Genomic DNA, 21,416 nt, shown 5'->3' with positions numbered 1-21,416 from the left:
CCATACTATTTTAATCTGGGCCTCCATGACCTCATTCTTGGCTCCAGCATTTTTCCTCCTGACTGGCCTGCCAGATCACTCCTAAAATACCTGTGCCTGGCCCTGGGTAGTAGTGGAGAATACCTCTCTCCTGTCGACTAAACTGATTTTTTTTCCTTTTCATTGGCAGTGTACTCTCCAACTCAACTCTGGCAGATAAAGAAGGGAAAAATCAGTATTTTATGACCCTATGAAGCTGTCTTTGGGGGACTCTGGCATCTTTTAAAACAATTGCCTGTTCTTTCTGATGTCTACCACCACCACCCACACAACTTTATCTACGAGTCAAGAAACTCTACTCCCTTATCTTCTTCAAGCTGCTCTTTCCTTCACTGCTTTCAAGTTTCCTTCCATAACTATGCTAACTACTTGTCAGTTAGAAAATCTTTGAATCCACCTATAGCCTGTGCCTCCTCTCAACCCTTGGAAAAGTTCCGCCTCCCTGGACTGAACCAGTGCAAATCTCACATGTATTGATTTATGGCTTCTTGTACCATCTGTCCTCCGGAACTATATATAACCAAGCTGCCATTCAACCATAGGAGGCACACGTTCTCAGGACCTCCTGGGGACGTAGGCCACAGGTCTAAGTCCTCAAGTTGGCCAGAATAAGCCATCCTAAAATATCTTAGAGTTTGGCATCTTTTCATCAACACTCTCCACCCATACCCTGGAGATGAGAGCCAAACTCCTGCCCTTCTCGTGGTGATACCCCAACCCTACCAGGAGCCTATACAGGCTGTGCCCCCTCTACCAGGAGCCCACGTGAGCTGTGCCCCCCCCAACTAGGAGCCCACACAGAAACCTACTTGGACTTCACCTTGACCCTACTAGGAGCCCACACAGGCTGCCCCCTCTTCACCCCGCCCCCACCAGGAGCCCACACAGGCTGCACCTCGACCCCCCAGGTGCCCACACAGTCTGTACTGTAGCGGGAAAAATAGAGAGACCATGACACCGAGACTATTATAGGAAGTGGCACTTTATTACGCTGGCTAGCACAGCGGGCTCAATGGAACTAATGCGCCCAGACCGAGCGCCCCAGAACAGGTGGCCTGGGGTCTTATACCCTTGTTTAGGTAAGGGAGGGGGTCGTGTTGAGTGATTACATATTTCCTTTGGAATCTTACAAGGTTGTACTCAGCAAAATCAGATTTTTCAAAGAACAAATGGTTTCCAGGAACTGCAGGCTTGTAAACTGTCAACTTCAGAAGGGGGGTTTTTGGATAAGTCTGTGAATTACCCACTCTTTTTGCATATCCATTAAATGGCTAGTCTTTGGGCCATTTGGCCTTTCCCAAACAAAACCTGCCTGGCACCCCGGATGGGTCTTTAAAGTTGCAACTTGCCTTTCAAAAGGAAATACGTTTAACTGCTATCAAGTCCTTTCCCACCCTGGGCTAGTGATTGCCAGGAGGCCAACTGCTGATCCTGAACCAGAACATGTTTCTGTGTTTATTCACTCAATCATACAAGAAATATATTTGAGCATTTGCCGCATCCTGCCACAGTACCTCTCCTTACCAGGAGCCCACATGGGCTGTCCCCCCTCACCACCAGGAGTTCACACAGGCTATGCCCTACCCCCACACAGGCTACACACCCCCCCACCAGGAGCCCACACAGGATGTGCCCCTCCCCACCAGAAGCCCACACAGGCTGTACCTCCCACACCAAGAGCCCACATGGGCTGTGCCCTGTACCTGCCCCACACCCTCCTCCCCACCTCTCAGCAGCTGACACCAACCTATCAAAAGCTCCCTCATGATTCAAATCCACCCAAACCTTGTCCCACAGGAACAGATCTTTGTGACCTTGGGTGAGGCAAAGATTTCTTCATTATAACATTAAAAGCATTAGAGATAAAAGGAAAAAAAATGAATACATTGGACTTCATCAAAACTAAAATATTTTGTGCTGCAAAGGACACCACTGAGAAAGTGAAAAGATAACCCAAAGAACGGAAGAAAATATTTATAAACCATATATCCAACAAGGTTCTACTATCTAGAATATATTAAAATATCTGCCAACTCAATAATTAAAAGATCAAATAACCCAATTTTAAAATAGACAAAGAGTCTGAACAGACAGTTCTCCAAAGAAGATATGTCAGTGGCCAATCAACACATGACCTGCACATCACTGGTCATGAGGGAAATGCAATTCAAAACTACAATGAGACACCACTTCACACATCTGGGATGCATACATTTTAAAAGTCAGACAGGTGTTGGTAAGATTGTGGAGACATCAGAACCCCCATACTCTGGTGGGATGTGAGATTGGTACAGTCACTATGGAAAACAGTCTGGCAGCTCCTCAAATGATTATAGTTACCATGTGACCAACAATTCCAATCCTAGATACACCCAAGAGAAAGGAAAACATGTCCACAAAAAAACCTGTACATGAATGTTCACACAGCAGTGTTTATATTAGCATAGACACTGTTGAACAACCACTGTTGACTGAAGTATGAATAAGCAAAATGTGGTATATCTAAGAGATGGAATATAATATAAAAAGGAATGAACTCTGACACATTATATCACATGCATGGCCCTTGAAAACACATTCGTTGCCCAGTGAAAGAAGCCAAACACAAAAGGCCACATGGTGTATGATTCCTTTTACATGAAATGTCCAGAAAAAGTAAATCCATGGAGACAGAGAGTAGACTAGTGGTTGCTGGGTCAGAGGAGACTGGAGGCAAATGGGAATGACTGCCAATGTGTACGGCATTTCTTTCTGAGGTGATGAAAATGTTCTGAAGCTGGACTCTGGTGATGGCTACACAACTCTGTGGCTATCCTAGAATCCACTAAGTAGTATACCCTAAACAGGTGACTGTAGGGCATGTGAGCTATATCTCGGCAAAGTTCTATTCCTAATGTTCCAGAGCTTTGCTGAGCCCTTCTGCTATTCTGGGCTGCTGGGATTGTGTGTGCAAGCTTGCTTTATCCCATAGCCATGTGTGTGCATTCATGGCACTCACAGAACCCTTGGGGCCTACTGCGCGTCAAGCAGAGGTCAGGTGACGAAGACATCCCTGGGGCGACACGCTCTGCCCCCCAAGAGGCTGACGATCCAGCAGCATGCTCCACTGTTAGAGCAAGAACCGGGCTTCCAGACACAGCCCCGGGTCCAGCTGATGGGCAGCCCTGAGAGCTGAGGACACGCGTGCTTCAAGTCCCCTCACCACTGCCTGCCACCACAGCAGGTGGCTTGAGCCTCCGTGTCCTCTTCAACATCACAGCTGCTCGACTGTTTTTGTACCCCCGCTTCTCCCCTACCCCTGTCCTCCCACAGCAGCTGCGGTCACTCACCACCAGGGCTCTTCTGAAACGCCTCTGCCTTATGTCTTGTGTTCCCAGTGGCTTCCCTAGCTCGTTCCTCACCCACTCCTCAGTAATGACATGCTCCAGTGTTGAGAGGTTTTTAACAGCTCCTCCTAGCTCTGACACCCACCTGCCCACCCCCGTGCTCCATAATGACTTGTTAGGGAACTGTCTTCAGAGCTAGTAAAACCTGGGAAGAATAAAGCAAATATTCTCCCAGGACACGCCTTTCAGAGCTTGCCATGTTAATTAGCAGGGTTGTTTCAAAAGCTTCATCATTTTTGTTACTGGCTCAGAAGCTACAACTACTTAATATTTTTTAAAAGGGAAATCATTGTTCAAAAGTACCTCTGGCCGTTGCTCCAAGGGAGAAACACCGTGTGTGTGTGTGTGTGTGTGTGTGTGTGTGTGTGTGTGTGTGTGTGTGTAAATGCACTCGTGTGTGCCCCCACCCCACCTGACTCCAGGCCCTGCCTTCACAGCTCATCAGCTCTGGGGGAAAGCGTGGGAGATGAATGCTACGTGGCATCCAAAGCTGGGGTTTTGAAGCGCATCTGAGACTGTGGAAGGACAGCCACCAGGCCCCCAGAATTCACATGGGTGATGCTGAAACCTTGGCCAGAGCCAAGGCGGAACACTGTGGCTGAACAGCAGAAATGATGGCGAATGATGAACAGCAGAAAGGCCTAGGCTTGGGGTGGTTTTGTTTTGTTTCTAGTTCAGTGAGAACTGTCCCCACTACCTTCTCTCAGGCCATGCATGAGCCAGAAATTGTGGATGAAAACCAAGCTATATCCATATCTCTATAATAATATCACAGATCCTAAGAGACATGGTGGCTTACGCCTGTAATCCCAGCACTGTGGGAGGCGACAGGACTGTCTGGGGCAACTTGGTGAGACCTCATCTCTACAATAAATCAAAAAAAATTAGCCGGGCATGGTAGTGCATGCCCGTAGTTCCAGCTACTTGGAAGGCTGAGGCGAAGGATCACCTGAGCCCAGCAGGTCGAGGCTGCGATGGCCATGAGCCTGCCACTGCACTCCAGCCTGGAACAGAGTGAGACTCCTACTATGATGATGATGATGATGATGATATCACAGATCTGTGGGGCCTGGGCCAGATAGGAGCCGCAACCTCAGCTTTTTCCACTTCACTGCTCCATCTCTGCTGGGCAGCATAAATACCGTGAGGAGGCAGCCCCGAGGTGGGCAACAGGGTCAGGCCTGAAGCTGAGGGCTGCAGATCTCTGAGTCATGGGAACTTTGATTTACAGACAGTCATCAGAAGTCTGAAGGCCTGGACTTGCAACTGGTGTCTGAAGGTGGGAGCAGTCTCAGAGGTTGAGCATTTGCCTTGGGGACTAGCGCCATCTCCAGGTAGACATGTCAGAACCGAAGTGAACCAGAAGATGCCCAGCTGAGGTCCCTGCAGAACCGACTATTGCTGGAGACACCCCACACATTTGCTCACAGAGTCTCTGTGTTGCTTATTGTGGGTGAGAGAACAGTTAAAAACACATCCTCAGTGAGCCATGAACAGCGGAAGGTGTCCTCAGCAAGACGTGGGACATCCTCAGCGAGATGTAGGTGTTGGGAGGGTGTCCTCAGGGAGACATGGGCACCGGGGCAGGCACGTCCTCAGTGAGATGTGGACGCTGAGAAGAATCCTCAAAGAGATGTGGGCACTGTAAGGGGAGTCCTCAGCAAGACATGGGCACTGGAGGGGCATCTTCAGCAAGACGTGGGCGCTGGAGGACATCCTCAGGTACTAAGAGGACATCCTCAGTGAGATGTGGGTACTAGGGAGTGTCCTCAGTGAGATATGGGCACCAGAGGCTGTTCTCAGTAAGACTTGGACACTAGGGGGTGTCCTCAGTGAGAACTAGGTTCCAAGAGCAAGAGGCAAGGCTGTGCTGTTCCCCCTTCACAGCACTTTGACCTGTTTTTTCTGCAACACTGTTCCCATCAAGGACCTGGCATGGGCCCATAGGAAACATGCTCACTCCATGGTCCCCAGAGACCAGAAGTCACCGTAGAGGCATCTAAGCACACACTGGCACAGTGTGCCCTGGCATAGTCTGAAGTTCTGAACTCCAGCCTCCCCAGCCTTCTGCCACACACTCTGGAGGCTGGAGCCACGGCTGGCGCCAATGCAGAAGAGTCAGAGGACAGCAGCCACAGGTAGGTCCCAGACAATCTTTCCTGCCAAACCTGTCCCACCCTGCCTCTGGCTGGACTGGCAGCCTGCACATCTGCTCACTCTCTGGACTGAGCCTGTTCTTCTGCCCTACCCATCCTGCACTCAGCACCTCCCTTCCATTCAGAATCTTCCACCTCGGTGGCACGGAGGGAGCAGCTCTCAAATCCTATGATGGGTCGTGTGCATTGCGGGAGGGTCTCAGCTGCCCCCTCACCTGTCACACACAAACATATCTGCTCAGACAAGAGGCAAAAGGCTTAACACCTAACTTGTTCAATAAATGGCAGTTTTATAAATCAAGATAGAAAAGTAGGTAGCGAGATACATATGGGCTGGGTTTTTTGGTGTTTTTTGTTTGTTTGTTTGTTTTGAGTTGGAGTCTCACTCTGTCACCCAGACTGGAGTGCAGTGGCCGCCCCCGGCCACCGCAGTCTCGACCTGCTGGGCTCCGGCGATCCTTCCACCTCAGCCTTCCAAGTAGCCGGAATTACAGGCATGCACTACCACGCCCAGCTGATTTTTTGATTTATTGTAGAGATGAGGTCTTGTTGCCCAGGCGGGTCTCGAACCTGCGGGCTCAGGCAATCCACTCAACTCAGCCTCCCAAAGGCACGGGATTACAGGCTGAGCCACTGAGCCCGGCTATACGGGCTGTTTTTAACTAAATTTGTGGGCACATGGAAAGTATCTCAGGTGCTAATGGGAATATCCACGGCGACACACCCCATCCTACCTCATGCCCTCTGTGGACCGGTGGCGGTGGTTGCGGTAGAGCTGCGGCACCCCCAGCATGGCCTCAGTCAGCACGGCCAGGAAGCCCAGAGTCTCCACGAACAGGGCCGAGTCGATGGACAGGTACGTGACGTAGCCCGCCACACCTGTGAAGGCCAGGACACACTGCACGTAGTCTGCAAAGCTGCTCCACTGCCAGAAGTGGTGAGGGTCGAAGTCTAGGGTAATAGGAAGAGAGCAACCTCAGCTGTGTGCATAGTTCAGGATCTGGGTGAAGAAAGACACTCACTTGGTGTGCGGGTGAAGATTAGAATGAAGAGACATGAACTAAGTGGGAGGTCAAGGTCAGTGTGAGGAGACATGAGTCAAGTGAGAGGTTAAGGTCAGAGTGAGGACAAATGAACTGAGAGGTCAAGGTCAGAGGAGACATGAGCCAAGTAAGAGGTCAAAGTCAGAGAGAGGAGAAAGGTACTGAGTGAGAGGTCAAGGTCAGAATGACAAAAAATGAACTGAGAGGTCAAGGTCAGAGGAGACATGAACCGAGTGAGAGGTTAAGGTCAGAGTGAGAAGACATGAACTGAGTGAGATGTCAAGGTCAGTATGAGGAGAGCTGCAGATACAGGACACTGGGTGAGGGCTCAAGGGACTTGGGAAAACTGGTCTGAGTCAGTCTGTGGGAGATTTTTCTGTTTTAAGTTCTCCGGGAGGGAGTCAAATGGCAAATGATTAACAAAAAGCCCTTATTAAACAGTATCTTTTTTTAAAAAATGAACTCGGATACTTACCTTATGCCATACACAAAACTTAACTCAAAATTGATCAAAGACCTAAAACTACAAAACTCTTAGAAAAAAATGGAGAAAAGCTTCATGACACTGAATTTGTCAATGACTTCTTGGCTATAACACCAAAAGCACAGGCAACAAAAGAAAAAACAGAAACACGGGACTTCATCAAAGTTTAAAACTTCTGTGTTTCAAAAGACAAAAATCAACAAAATTAAAAGACCGCCCATGGAATGAAAGAAAACATCTGCAAATCACATATCTGATAAGAAATTGATGCCCAGAATATATAAAGAGCTCTTACAACTCAACAACAACAACCAGACAATGTGATTCAAAAATTGGCAAAGCTTGAATAGATTTTTCTCCAAAGAAGATACACAAATGGCCAACAAGCACATGAAAAGAAGTTTAACATCACTTGTCATCAGGGAAAGGCAAATCAAAACCACATGGAGACACCACTTCACACCCTTTAGGGTGGCCACTATCCAAATAACTGAAAATAAGTTTTGGCAAGAAGATGGAGAAACTGCAATCCTTGTGCACTGTTGGTAAGCCAGTAAAATGGTGGAGCTGCTATGGAGAACAGTCCTCCAAAAAACTACACACAGAATTACCATGTGATCCGGCAATTCCAGATCTAAGTACATATTCTAAAGATTAAAAGCAGGGACTTGGGTTGACATGTGCACACCCATGTACACAGCAGCACACCTCACAATAGTCAAAAGGCAGAAATAACCCATATGTGCACAACGGATGAGTGGAACATGAAATGTAGGATATATCCACAATGGGATGTCAGCCTCAGAAAGAAGGCAATTCTGACATAGGCTACAGCATGATAGACCTTGAGGACATTCTGCTGAGCGAAATAAGTCAAAAAAACATAAATCCTCACATGAGGTCCCTAGCACTGTCAACTCAATTCAGACAGAAAGCAGACAGAATTCTGGGGCTGACAGAGGGGAAGAGGAAGTTGGGGTTTATGGGGACAGAGTTTTGGCTTTATAAGACAAGAAGCATCATGGAAAGGGATGGCAGTAATGGCTACACAGTACAAACGCATTTAACAACACTCAACTAACTCGATGATTACAAATAGTATCGATGGCAAATTTTATGTGCATTTCACCACGATAGAGAAAGTTGAAAAAAAAACAAAAACATTAAAGGGGAAAACAGATTCTGAGAAAGTGCCTGTGCAGCAAATTCAGTTATGGAAGGCGCAGGACAGTCCCTACCCTGAGAGCCACAGTATGGCCACGAGAAGACATAGCTTGAGGACTGTCACACTAAGCACCTTAAGCTCTGGGACACCTAGGACATGGGCAGCACAATCCAACAGGCAGAAGAGTACAGGTGCCTCAGCAGGCCCCAGGGTAGGCAGCTTCAATGCATGTCCTGGGCAGCATCTGGGACTGAGGGGAGGTCAGAAGAAACAGACAACCACACAAGTCCAGAGGAGACCTGGGCCCACGACATCCAAAAATATGCAACAAAGTCACACTCCTATTTGATATTTTCTGGCCTGCCATTCAAGTAATGTTAATCGTGTATTTCATTTAACCCAATGCATCCAAAATATGATCATTTAGACAACAGATCAAAGTAAAAGACACCAAGCTACTTCATATTCCTCTTCTTGAGCTAAGTCCTTGAGATCTGGAGCACAGTCCACATTCAAGGGACACATAGGGTACAATCCATGTTCGAGGCACACCTAGGGTCCAGTTGCTTCATGGCACACCTAGGGCCCAGTCCATTCGAGACACACCTGGAGCATGGTCCACATTCGACAGACACCTAGGGTACAATCCATGCTCAAGGCATACCTAGGGCCTGGTCCATTGAGGCACACCTGGGGTGCGGTCCACATTCATGGCACACCTGGGGCACAGACTACATTCAAGGGATACCTGGGCATGGTTTACACTTGAGGGACACCTGAGGCATGATCCAGTCGAGGTACACCTGGGGCACAGTCCAGCTCGAGGGATACTTGGGACGTGATTCATATTCATGGGACACCTGGGGCATGGTCAAGGGATACTTGGGCACTGCACATGCTAAATCCCATCAAGTGAGATCCAGGCACTGCCGCAAACATCATCTGCCGGAGGCGGGGAGGGGGAGACAAGATCACAAGAGATCCCACATCCCAGGCAGGGATCTGAGCTGAGGCAGCTCCAGAACAAGACAGGAGTAACCAAAGGGATGCCCAAACATCCTGGGAGCTGTCCTGACCCATAGGAATAAGGACACTCAGGAAGGTAATGGACAGGAAGAGGTCGCGTGGCTGAGGCCTTGGTGGCAGGGTGTGTTCAGACTCAAGCATCAATGGGCCCTGGAGATACCCAACACCTGGGAAACAGGGGTGAAAGGCTTGGGGCAAGGAACAACTCCAGGTGCTGCCGCAATGCCTGGGGGATGCCAGCTGCCCACAGGGGCAGGTCCACACCGGCACCTGGGCCAGACACACACCTGTGGTCCAGGTGGTTGGGTTGCAGGGGCATCAGCTGGGTGGGAACAGCTCCAGGAGGACCTCTGGGCAGGCATCTAGAAACCAAGCCCTCCCGGCCCTGACAGAGACAAGGCTGCTGCCTGTCACCCAGAGAGAAAGCTTGACCATCCTCAACATGCCAGAAATGCCTGCATAGACCCACAGGAGGCTCTGTATAGTCCACCTTCTGCCCGTCGGAAGGTACACGAAGGCTGGTGCCACCAGCTTCCCCACAGCAAGGCCACGCATGAACAGAGCTTCCAGAAGAGTGTCAGGACTCGGACGGAGAAGAGCAGTGCCAGGAGGGGACACACCGGATTACACCCTCATCTCCTCATCCCCTCCCACCCCAGGGGCATGGGACTAAGCTCCTGGTTACTGGCAGAGCAGGGAGGCTGCATAAGCTTCATGGTGGCACTAAGAGAGGGGCTGGGAGCCATGAGAGCCACTTCCAACCTGCCCACTGTGAACATCATGTCTCTGTCCTGTTCACAGGCCACCCCCAGCTCAGGGTTTCAACTGGGCCCCAGAAGCTGCAACATTAGAGACAGAGACCACCAGGGGAGGTTGTCAGTTAAGGGGGCAAATATGAGTCTTGTTTTGAACTGTTTCTGTACACGAGAACAAAGTCTTCCATCCAGATAGACATCCAGAAGGACTAAGGCTCTGGCTCAGGGGTCTTGCAGCCAGATGAACTGAGGCCTCCAGCCTAGGGGGGCTCAAGCCGCAGGGACCAAGGCCTCTGGCCCCTGGGATATCACAGTCACAGGTTTCTCAGCCTCAAGGATCAAGGCCTCAAGCCTGGGGAGGCTCATAGCCCCAGGGACCCAGGCCTCCAGCCCCAGGATCTCACAGTCACAGGGACGGAGGCCTCCAGCCCAGGGATCTTGCTGGAGGGACCAAGACCTTCAGCCCAGGGTCTGTGGCCACTCATTGATGGCAGAGGCCTGAATGTGTCCACTCCATCCCATCCTACCCACAGGTGTCTCCTTCCTCAGGGGTGACCCTGGGGTCACCTGAACTCCCACAGGGTCTCGGGCTGTGGGCCATCCTACCCGTCATACCGCCCCCTGTACCAGAGGGCAGAGGCAGGAGGTCTGGTCAAGCAGGTCTTCTCGAAGACAGATCCAGCATCACTGCCCCAAGCACAAGCACATGCCAGAGTCACTTTGGTCACTCCCAGAATGAGAGCTCACCTGCTCCCACCTGAGAGTGAGTCCCCTCGGAAGCCGAAGTGGTCTTCCCAACACAGCCACAGAGCTGGGAAGAGCTGGCACTGCCCAATGCCCACATGAGCCATGTGAACCCACCCTGTTGGTGACCTGAGAGCAAAGCAAAACACCTGAGGCTTCTTTCTTTGATGACCATGAACCCACGAATTCTTTCAAGGAACAGGCTTTGTTTCCTTTCTCATTGGGTGACAACTCAGGAGATAGAGGCACCCATGCCATCTCCTCAGCCACAGCCACTGGCAGATAGTTGTTCACAAGGGCTCTCCCCACACAGATGATGGGGAGAGTTGGGTCCCCCCGGCCAGCCCTGCCTCAGCCACACCACAGCAAGCAAGTGGTATGGACAAGACAACCAGGTGTGCAGGGGGCTCAGACACACATGGCTTCTGTACCCTACACTGTGAGTGGGGCACCCCACTTCACAGGGGGCAGTGGGGCCTGCAAGACCAGTGGCTGGTGCTCCTTTTGGGTTTTACTCTGAATGGATGAGGCAGCCATGTGGCAGCAGGCCAGGCCTGATGTCCCTCAGAGCACTTAGGCCCAAAACTGTCCCAGGCCTGTAAAGGTTCTGAAGGCCTCAGTAAGGAATGGGCTGACCTGTCTGAGGCTGCTTCACTCCTACAGCCCCTGGATGCTCCCTGTGTCTGGCAGACACATCTGCAGGCACCTGGCCCCTTCTCCACAGGAGCTTCTAAGTCAACACCTGAACTCCCTATAACCTACACAGAGGACCACGAGGTACAGTCTCCTCCCTCGAAGGGGGTCCAGGTCCTCATGCCACATCTGCAGACCTGAGGACCAGAGAGAATGAGGCCTGGAGGCCGAAGGGAATACTCCCCAACTGTGTAAGCCCAACTTGGGTTGGGCTGTGTAACCCTGAGACAGGCCATGTGAGGCAACCCTGTGACCTGAATCAGGCTAAGTGGCTTTAAGATGGCCCTATGACTTTGAGATGAGCCATGTGACCTTGAGACAGGCCACATGATCCTGAGATTGGCTGGATGACCTTGAGACAAGTCTGTGGCCTTGAGAGGGGCTGTGTGAGCTTGAGATGGGTCATATGACCTTGAGACAGTCCTGCCCCCATAGGCAGTGTGATGGCTGTGTTATTAAATATTATCTGGATGATAATTGCATGAAAACTACGATCATTACTAGTAAATGGAGTGTCGTCAATGGCACACCACCCAGAGGTCTAATGTCAAGCAGGCCTTCCTGTTCCTGCAGGGCCAGTATGTCGCACAGAGGGGTCTTATGGGATCTCATGGGGCCACAGCACATCTGTACAGAAGAGTCTTATGAGGTCCCCATCCACACCCTCTGCCTCTCCTGGGGATGCATACACAGGCCTCAGCCACCTGAGTGACAGTCTGACCCCACAGACCAAGGGGGTCCCCAAATGCCCATGTGAATGTTGGTGTGGACACCAGAATGGACACGGGCACCTGCAGCCAGACTGTGTGGCACCTTCTTGCTCATTCATGCTCTGTGAGAGGATGTCAGGACGTCAGTGACTACTACCTAGCGGGTGGTGTGTGCCTCTGTGCGCTAGGGAAAGAAGTAACCATGAAGTCTTGTATCTGCCTTGGGCCTCAGATCCTCCAACCCTCTATGCAGGAGCTACAGCTCCTCAGAGCTGGACAGAATCCAAGAACCTTGAATCCCAAGACCTTCACTTTCAGATGGGGAGAGTCCAGGGAGCAAATCTGCCAATATGTGCCATCTGACACTTCTGTTCACAAGAGACACCAGGAACAGCAGCAGACCCCTCCAGATGGAACCCCTCAGACCTGCGAGTCAAACGACTCTGAAAAGTCATCCTGGACGTGGCTTCACGGGGTCAGGGCCGAGTCGCTGTTGTCACAGGCCACACATGAGGACATGGAACATGCAACCGACAAAGGGCCGAAGAGGCACATCCCCATATTCACAAGTTCAAGAACCCCAATCCTGCAAAAGCTGCCACCCCCCCCCACCCCGTCCTAGAAGACAATTCTGAACTTAAAGGGAGCATTTCACTGTATGTCAACTGTACCGGCAGAATTGGCTTCTTAAACAAATACACAATCCCCCATCAATCTTAGTGTGACCCTATCCAGGTTCTCAGATTGTGAGCATCCTGTTTAAGAGAGAAAAGAAGATTGCTAGCAACGGCTACAGGTGTGCCCCACAGACCAGCTAGAAGGGGACACAGAGCCTTCCTTGCACCTGTGCCCAGCCAGGCATGTGCACTGGTAGGGCCTGTCCACTGTCACGGATTCTGTGATCTCACTTGTTCATCTCTCTGCCATGCTGCCAATGCCTCTCAGAGGTCTGATGTCAAGTGGACCTTCTTGTCACTGCAGGGCCCCATTTGCACAAAGTGCTCTTGTGGGGTCTCATGAGGCCACAGAAGGCCTGGGCCAGGGTCCAGTCCCAGCTCCACCTCTGCCTCCATAAGGACATCAACATCCCACAGGCCTGTCAGCCTGTCTGTGGCAGGGCTGTAACTAGAAAAGCCACTGAGGACAGTGAGGATAGCGTCTCTAGGTTCTACATTCCCTCCCAAATATAGTAACAGGTACCCTGGACCATCCAATGATCCAGGAACAGGAGAAACCAAGACCGAGCAGATGTTTCTGTCCCTCTTGGGCTGTTTCCTGACCAGCTCCCCACAGAAGCAAGACCCCATCTGTGACAGGACAGTTAGTTACACAACCAAGGCTCTAGCAAGCAACTGGCAGGCTCTTCCAAGATCGGCGGCCTGTAGGCGCCCTCGTGTGGCCTGTCCATGCCAGTTCAGTTGAAGTCCTTCCCGCGCTCTTAGAGACAAATAACAAGAGCACGAGAGAAGAGGGACGTTTTCCCACCAGGACCGGCTTGTCTGCATGTGTGTTCCAAGGTGATGCCAGGTCCCAGCTCTTCGGAGCCCCTCATGAGAGTCTGCAGCATCTGGGCCCCTCACAGGGAGGACGAGCTCACACCAGCCCCCACCAGAGTAGCAGCATCGCAGTGTCTGAGATGAGGTTGAAAAGCTGCTAGGCTGGGCACAGGGACTCCAACCTGTAATCCCAGCACTTTGGGAGGCCGAGGTGAGAGGACTGCCTGAGCCCACGGATTCAAGACCAGCCTGGACATCATCGCAAGACCTCATCTCTACAATAAACCAAAAAATTCACCGGGCATGGTAGCGTGCACCTATAGTTCCGGCTACTTGAAAGGTTGAGGTGGAAGCATCACCTAAGCCCTCATGCCACTGCACTCCAGCCTGGGCAATGGAGTGAGACACCATCTATCCCAAGGCAAGGCCACCCCTGGGGAGTCTGTCCTCATGAGAAATCCACATCCCCCAGAAGCACCGTCACACCGAGATCACGCTAGTCACGTGGCAGCTTTCTTTTGTCACTGAAGAGGCTCAGAGCTGTGTCAGAAGTAGATACAGCCAGAGCCAAGTCCCCTGGCCACAGGCACCCACCCGGGGTGGGAGGGGTTGGGGAAGGGAGGTGAATGCTGATATAGTACTGGCCAGGGCCACACGCAACCGATGCCAGAAGGAAGCACGGTCCAGCAGGACTCGGCTGCCAAGGGAGGTGGAGTGGGGCTGCTTCTTGGGATTAGGGCCAGACACCTGAGTCACAGCACAGCTAATGTCCTCATGAGTAGGGTCACTCCTAACAGAGTGGGAGGATACCTTCCCACCCAACACTCTGACTCACCCTATAGTAGACCCACAGCCACCAGCCTCTGAGGCCCAGGAGCATCTCTGTACCTGTCACTGCGACTCACAGGCCTCGTGGCACGAATGAATCACTGGACACTATGGACACAAGACTCTGGGGTAGGAGGGACCTTCACTAGATTGGAAGACCAGCTGCTGCCTGAACCTTCCTCCTCACCTGTGACTCTGGAACCACGGAGAGGAATTCCCTATAGACAGCTTCAGTGATCTGACTCCTGGGGTCTACTTCCTGGAAATCCCATGGAGAGGACCACCCCATAGGCCTGGAGTGACCCATGCCTCCAGTGAGAACGAGATTAAGAGTTTTTAGGTGCCTATGGGAGCTCACTCCAGCCCAGGGTAATTCAAGGTCACTCTCTGGGAAAAACAATTCCAGCGCATGTGGGGGACAAGAACTGGGGACAGGTCAGCAGCAGGGGACAGGGAGGGACACTGAGCAGATAACTAAAAGTGTGCAAGTGCATGACATAGCATAGAGCTACCCACAGTGAATCTCCAGAATGACAGGCCCTCTAGGAGCCACAGACCCTCCAGGGATCATAGACTCTCCAGGGCCACCGACCCTCCAGGGCCCACAGAACCTCCAGGGTCACAGGCCTTCCAGGGACCACAGACCCCCAGGACCCGCAGACCCTTCAGGGACCACAGACCCTCCAGGGCTACAGACTCCCAGGGTCCACAGAGCCTCCAAGGACTGCAGATCCCCCAGGGCCTGCAGACCCTCCAGGGACCATAGACTCTTCAAGGTCCACAGATCCTTCAGGGCCTGCAGACCTTCCAGAGACCACAGACTCTCCAGGGATCACAGACCCTCCAGGGCCTGGAGACCCTCCAGGGCCATAGACTATCCAGAACGACAGACCCAGGATAAGTGACAGCTCTAGACAGGCAGCAATAGCAATCTTCTACATTCTTTCTGTCTTTTTAAACCAACAAGGGAAAGACAGGTCATTTAAGAATTCTAAACTTCCTGGTCAGGCAATTAGGCTACAGAAGCAGGAAGAACACTAGATGGTTGACGGAGGGAGTAATCCCAGCAGCACAACATGATCCTTACGAGTGGAGAGAAGAAATTAAATGAGAGAAAAGCTGGCGGGCAACCAAAGCCATCTCCCCTCAGCTGGGACCCTATTAGTCCGAAAAATAGCTTTCCCAAGAACCAGAGAGGTTTCAGCGATTACTAATTAAATAAAAATGCTGTGTTTCCAAATCCCCATATCCTTTTCAAACACAACATGGTCTGTTCTAGATGATGAGGACATAAGGAACAGTCTGCTCATTGAATGAAGCATTTACATCCCCAGAAACTCACAGCAACCATGAAGGCAAGTGAGTAGAAGAGAAGGAGCGGCACCAACTGCCAGGGAGCCTGAGAAACCACAGCGCCTCACTGGTATTCATCTCTAGGGGGTCTGGGTCACAGAATTTGGCATAGGGAGGCAGATTCCGAGGCTCATGTTCTAAGAGGATGACAATAAGATGGTTGGGGAGATGTCTAGGGTCAGGACTGGTCAGTGGTGATGCATCAAGGACATAACCCAATGTAGACACTGGACGGTGGTGCTGCATCAATGCCACCACTCAGTGTGGATGCTGGAAGGGGGTGGTGCCTCAAGGTCGCCAACCAGTATGGACACAGAGGGTAGTGGTGTGTCAAGGCCAACATCCAGTGTGGACGCTGGAAGGTGGTGGTGCATCAAGGCCCCCCACCCAGTGTGGACACTAGAGGGGAGTGACAGAGAAGAACATCCTGTATTGGGGAAACGTGTACTAAAAGATTTGGGTGTCATCACGCATCAAATCGGTGACTAAACCGTATCATACTCCCATTTTCATGTGTATTTTGTTTTTTTGTTTTGCTTTGTTTCTGAGTTGGAGTCTCACTCTGTCGCCCAGACTGGAGTGCAGTGGCCGCTCCCGGCCACCGCAGCCTCGACCTGCTGGACTCCGGCAATCCTTCCGCCTCAGCCTTCCAAGTAGCTGGAACTACAGGCATGCACTACCACACCCAGTTAATTTTTTTTTTTCTTTTTTTTCTTTTTTTTTGAGTTGCAGTCTCACTCTGTCGCCCAGACTCGAGTGCAGTGGCCGCTCCCGGCCACCGCAACCTCGACCTGCTGGACTCCGGCGATCCTTCCACCTCAGCCTTCCAAGTAGCTGGAACTACAGGCGCGCGCTACCACACCCGGCTGATTTTTTGATTTATTGTAGAGATGAGGTCTCGCTGCCCAGGCGGGTCTTGAACCTGCAGGTTCAGGCAATCCACTCACCTCAGCCTCCCAAAGGCGCGGGATTACAGGCTGAGCTACTGAGCCCAGCCTAAGTTTTTATTTTATGTAGAGATAAGGTCTCACCAAGTTGCCCAGGTGGGTCACAAACCCACGGACTCAGGAAATCCACTCACCTCAGCCTCCCAAAGTGCTGGGATTACAGGCTGAGCCACCGAGCCCGGCTTCATACGCATGAGTCTATTTTAAAAAATAAACTCTCCATCAGAAAATGAAAACCTTGCCCCTCCCTCAGAGCCTGGTCCGAGCTCACCCCTGGCCTTTGTGGAGTTGCTGCTGGGGCTCCCTCCCTGCCCCTCCCACTATGTCTGCATCTTCATCCTGCTACAATTGGGTGCAGGTAACACCTCTCCTAGACATGTGGACCCCCAACAAGGGGGGCAGCCAGGCCCAGAGCTGCTGACAGGAACCCACCTGGAGGGGACCTGAGGGCATGGAGTACGTGGGAAGACAGACAGGCAGCTATAAGGCCATGGGACCCACACCTTCATGGCCAACCTCAACTTCTGCTTCATCCTTAGACCAGGGACACCAAAGGGTGCTAAACAAAATCGCCTCATGTCTGCTGCAGGATGCACACAAATGCCCTCCTCAGCCTCCAGGCCTGGGTCTCCTCTGCAGATCTGCACAATTCTGTCCACCCAATGCTATCCTCCTACAGAGAGCTGGCACAGAGACAGAGGTGGATGGCAGGGGACACAAGGAGACCCAGAGACCTTCGGAGGGTCCAACGAAGCCCACCCACCCATGGGCTGGAAAGGCAGGGCCAGGACTGAGTGTGTCTTACCTATGAGAGGAAACAGCCTTATCACCAATGCCCAGTAGCTTTCAAAGGGAATCTGGGAACTTACAGCAACCCCCGCTTGACAAAGACAGAACCACCAATGACAGAGACCAGTACCTTCTTTAAATCTGAAGTGGAACAGACAAGCCCTCACACAGAGCTACACAAGAACCCGAGACGCCAGTTCCTGCAGCCACCACAGTGAGAGCGGAGTCCAGCCTCTGCAGGTGGCCTCTTGCCATCCAGCCTCCTCTCATTTCAGGGGCCTTTCCCCTGTATGTCCCTGACAAAGCCTCCAGGCCCTGTTGCTGAGTTTCCAGTGGTCACCCGACAAGATGATAAGAGGCCAGGACTACAGGTCCACCAGGCCATGGCCTCAGCCTAAACAGCATCTGTGTTAAATCACAAAACAAACATGTCGTAATGCACAGCAGAAACAGCCCCTGAGCCCCAGCCCAGGTGCCACTGGAATCCAGTTTTCCCCAATCACTTTAAAATTGAAGTTTTGCCAGGCTCGGTGGCTCAGCCTATAATCCCGCGCCTTTGGGAGGCTGAGGTGAGTGGATTGCTTAAGCCCACGGGTTCGAGACCCGCCTGGGCAGCGAGACCTCATCTCTACAATAAATGAAAAAATCAGCCGGGCGTGGTAGCGCATGCCTGTAATTCCAGCTACTTGGAAGGCTGAGGTGGAAGGATCACCGGAGCCCAGCAGGTCGAGGCTGCGGTGGCCGGGAGCGGCCACTGCACTCCAGTCTGGGCGACAGAGTGAGACTCCAACTCAAAAAATAAATAAATAAATAAATAAAAAATAAAAATAAAAATAAAATAAATAAATAAATAAAATTGAAGTTTTGGGGCTACCTAGTGCCAACGTTCCATGTGCCCACTCCACACTAAACCAGCAGAGCATGCCCAAAGCCACTGATTTACTCATTAATGCTGCTGTTAAATAAAAATACAAAAGCACATTGCTTTCCTGGCCTGAGACATTCTTTGACATTCCAGCCACCAGGATTTCAGTTGGGTCAAAATGCAAGGAACAGCACCTCCTGTACAGCAGTACGAGGGTCTCCACAGATACCCTCTCCAGCAAGACAACCACCATGTGAACACTACAAAAAACAACTACTTAGAGTCTCTGGGGTGCATCTCAAGGTTACACAGCAAACAGAGAAACATGTATGCAAGAAAACCTTCTCAATGGCAGTAGGAACCACGTGAGCCACAACCTGCTCCCTGGGTGACAAAAGCTCTACTCCAGGTGGGGCAGCCGAGAAGACGGGGCTTTCTCTCTGCCACACCAGTGCAGGTAACAACCTCTCAGAGAGTGCCAGCATCTGTCACCTGCTTGCTCAGCACCTGTCTGCCCTGGCCCTCCACCCAGCCCCACTCAGGCACGGGGGCAGAAAATACTGGGTGTCCATCATCCCTGCCTCAGCTCACTCACAGGGTGACGTTCCACACCAAGAGGCAAACTAAGGAACCCATAGGCTACAACCCCCTGACGCTCAGGGCAAGGGTGTTGCCCCAAAAGGCTGACTGCTTACCTGCCACAGCACCAGGGTAGGGTCTGCCATGGGTATGGGGGAGAACAGGGAGCTCCACAGCTTTCCCTAAAGGGATGACTTAAAGCAGAGCATGGGCAAGTCCTAACTTCAAGGTGCTGGAAAAAAAAAAAAAAAGATCCTCCACAAACAGACAGAACCTGGAAGGCAGCTGAAAGGAGCCATCCTGGGACAGAGCAACTGTCAGACTGGTCTCAACATTGGTCCTGCCCAGCCATGGAGAAGTTCATGCCCCAGGGCATCACCAAATCAGCTGGAAACTAGTAGGGACCAGCAGCAGAGTGTGATACCAATGGGGGCAGACCACCCAGGAGATTCACAGGGTGGTCCAGGGAGAATCACAGCAGCCAGAATCACCACCATGCCCGGGGGGAGAAAAGGTCAGAGACTGCACCAGTCCAGCCAAGTCACAAAACAAATGAGCAGGCAATAAGTCACCCTACCCCCAAGTGGGTATCAATATCCACAGTTGCTACAATATTTTACCTAAAATGTCCAGTGTGCAACCAAAAATTTGAGCTATGCAGAGATACAGGAAAATGTGATCACAGGAGAAAAAAAAGCAGGACAAAACTGCTTTCAAAGAGGCACAGATCATTGGATTTGGCAGAAAAATGCTTCAAAACAGCTATTATAAATATGTTCAAAGAAACGACAACTTTTCATCAAATAGAGAATATCAATAAAGAGACAGAAGTTATAAAAAAATAACCAAATGGAAATTCTGGAGTTGCAAAGTAAAACCAAAATGTAAAAACTCACTATAAGGGCTCAACAACAGATTTGAGCTTGCAGAAGAATCAGTGAACTTAAAGAAAGATCAATAAAGCTTGCATAGCCTGAAAAACAAAGAGAAAACAGAAATAAGAAAAATGAACAGAGCCTCAGAGAAATATGGAACAACACTAAGTTACCAGCATATGCAAAATGGGTGTACTAAAGGAAAGAGAGAGAGGAGCAGGAAAAATATTCAAGGAAATTATGACTGAAAACTTTCCAAATATGAGGAAAATATTAATCTACATACCCAAGAATCTCAACAAATTCAAAGCATGGTAAACACAAAGAAAGCCACACCCTGACACATCACAGTCTAAATGTTGAATGCCAAAAAAAAAAAAAGACAAAATCTTGAAAGCAGCAAGAGAAAAATAATGTATCACTTACAAGGAAACCCCAACAAGATTAACAGCTGACTTCTCATCAGAAATAATGGAGTCCAGAAGGTAGTGGGATAATATATTCAAAGTGCTGAAAAGAAAAAAAACTGTCAACCAAGATTCTAACATCTAGAAAACCTTAAAAAAGGGGGGTGAGGGGAACAAAGACATTCCCAGATAAACGAAACCTGGGAGAATGTGTTGCAGACCCACCTTACAGAAAACACAAGTTCTTCATGCTGAAAGCAAGTGACATCAGATGTAATTCAAATCCATGTGAAAAAAACAAAGAGTATAGGCAAAGGTAACTATGTAAGTCATTGCAGAAGACAATGTAAATACACATTTCTCTTTTCCTCTATTAGCTGACTTAAAAAGCAACTGCATAAAACAATATGCATTGCAGGATTCCAGGACCTTTAACATACAGAAATGCAATATATTTGACAATAACAGCACAAATGAGATGGGTGGGATCAAAATTGTATTGCAGTAAGGAAATGACTGCAGATGGTAACTCAAATTCACAGAAAGAAATGAAGAGAACCAGAAATGGTAAATAAAAAGGTTAACCTAAGAACTGTAAATATATGCTTGTTCTCCTTTCTTCTCTCAACTTCATTGAAAGACATAAAATTTATATACAGAAACAATTAGAACAATATATAGTAACATTTGTAACATATTAGACATATGTATAATAATCATACCATTTTTTAAAGGAAGGGAATAGAACTATGAAGGAGTAAGGTTTCTATTTCTCACTAAGATTAAGTTAGCATAAATTTCAAGTAGATTCTGACAAATTGATTCACTGTAAGCCCAAGAGTAACTACTACGAAAATAACTAAAAAATATATAGTTTTTAAAAATTACATGAATTAAAATGCTACACTAGAAAATATTTGCTTAATACAAAAGAAGGCTGTAAAGGAGCAAAAATTGGGAGGGAAAAGACATGAGACATGTAGAAAACAAAAAGTAAAATGGTAGATATAAACTCAAACATACCAGAACATTAAATGTGAATCAAATAATTAAGTGGCAGAAATGCCAGAATGAAT

General features: G+C 50.0%; 1 protein-coding gene across 7 annotated transcripts in view; it reads right to left on the bottom strand.

The window, feature by feature from the left end:
- The window catches only part of PQLC1 (PQ loop repeat containing 1), a 48,182-nt gene that overhangs the window by 5,681 nt on the left and 21,085 nt on the right, over window positions 1-21,416 (bottom strand). Inside the window, exons 3-5 of one of the 7 annotated variants that reach the window (XM_021715444.1) lie at window positions 20,566-20,591; window positions 20,360-20,443; window positions 6,316-6,532 (exon numbers count right to left, since the gene is read on the bottom strand). The exons of 2 other annotated variants lie outside the window; for them this stretch is intronic. In XM_021715444.1, the coding sequence (XP_021571119.1) occupies window positions 6,316-6,532; window positions 20,360-20,396 (254 nt within the window). In that variant the 5' untranslated portion in view covers window positions 20,397-20,443; window positions 20,566-20,591. Of the gene's footprint in view, window positions 1-6,315; window positions 6,533-14,333; window positions 14,338-20,359; window positions 20,444-20,565; window positions 20,592-21,416 lie in introns of those variants that run through there. 4 more of the 7 variants (XR_002482304.1, XM_021715441.1, XM_021715454.1 and 1 more) reach the window with 4 other exon arrangements.

Source organism: Carlito syrichta, unplaced genomic scaffold (genome assembly GCF_000164805.1).
Source record: "Carlito syrichta isolate Samal-C Ts95f unplaced genomic scaffold, Tarsius_syrichta-2.0.1 Scaffold100632, whole genome shotgun sequence".
Lineage (NCBI taxonomy): Eukaryota > Metazoa > Chordata > Mammalia > Primates > Tarsiidae > Carlito > Carlito syrichta.
The sequence above is the reverse complement of the archived record's forward strand: the minus strand, read 5'-3'. Positions and strand labels throughout refer to the sequence as shown.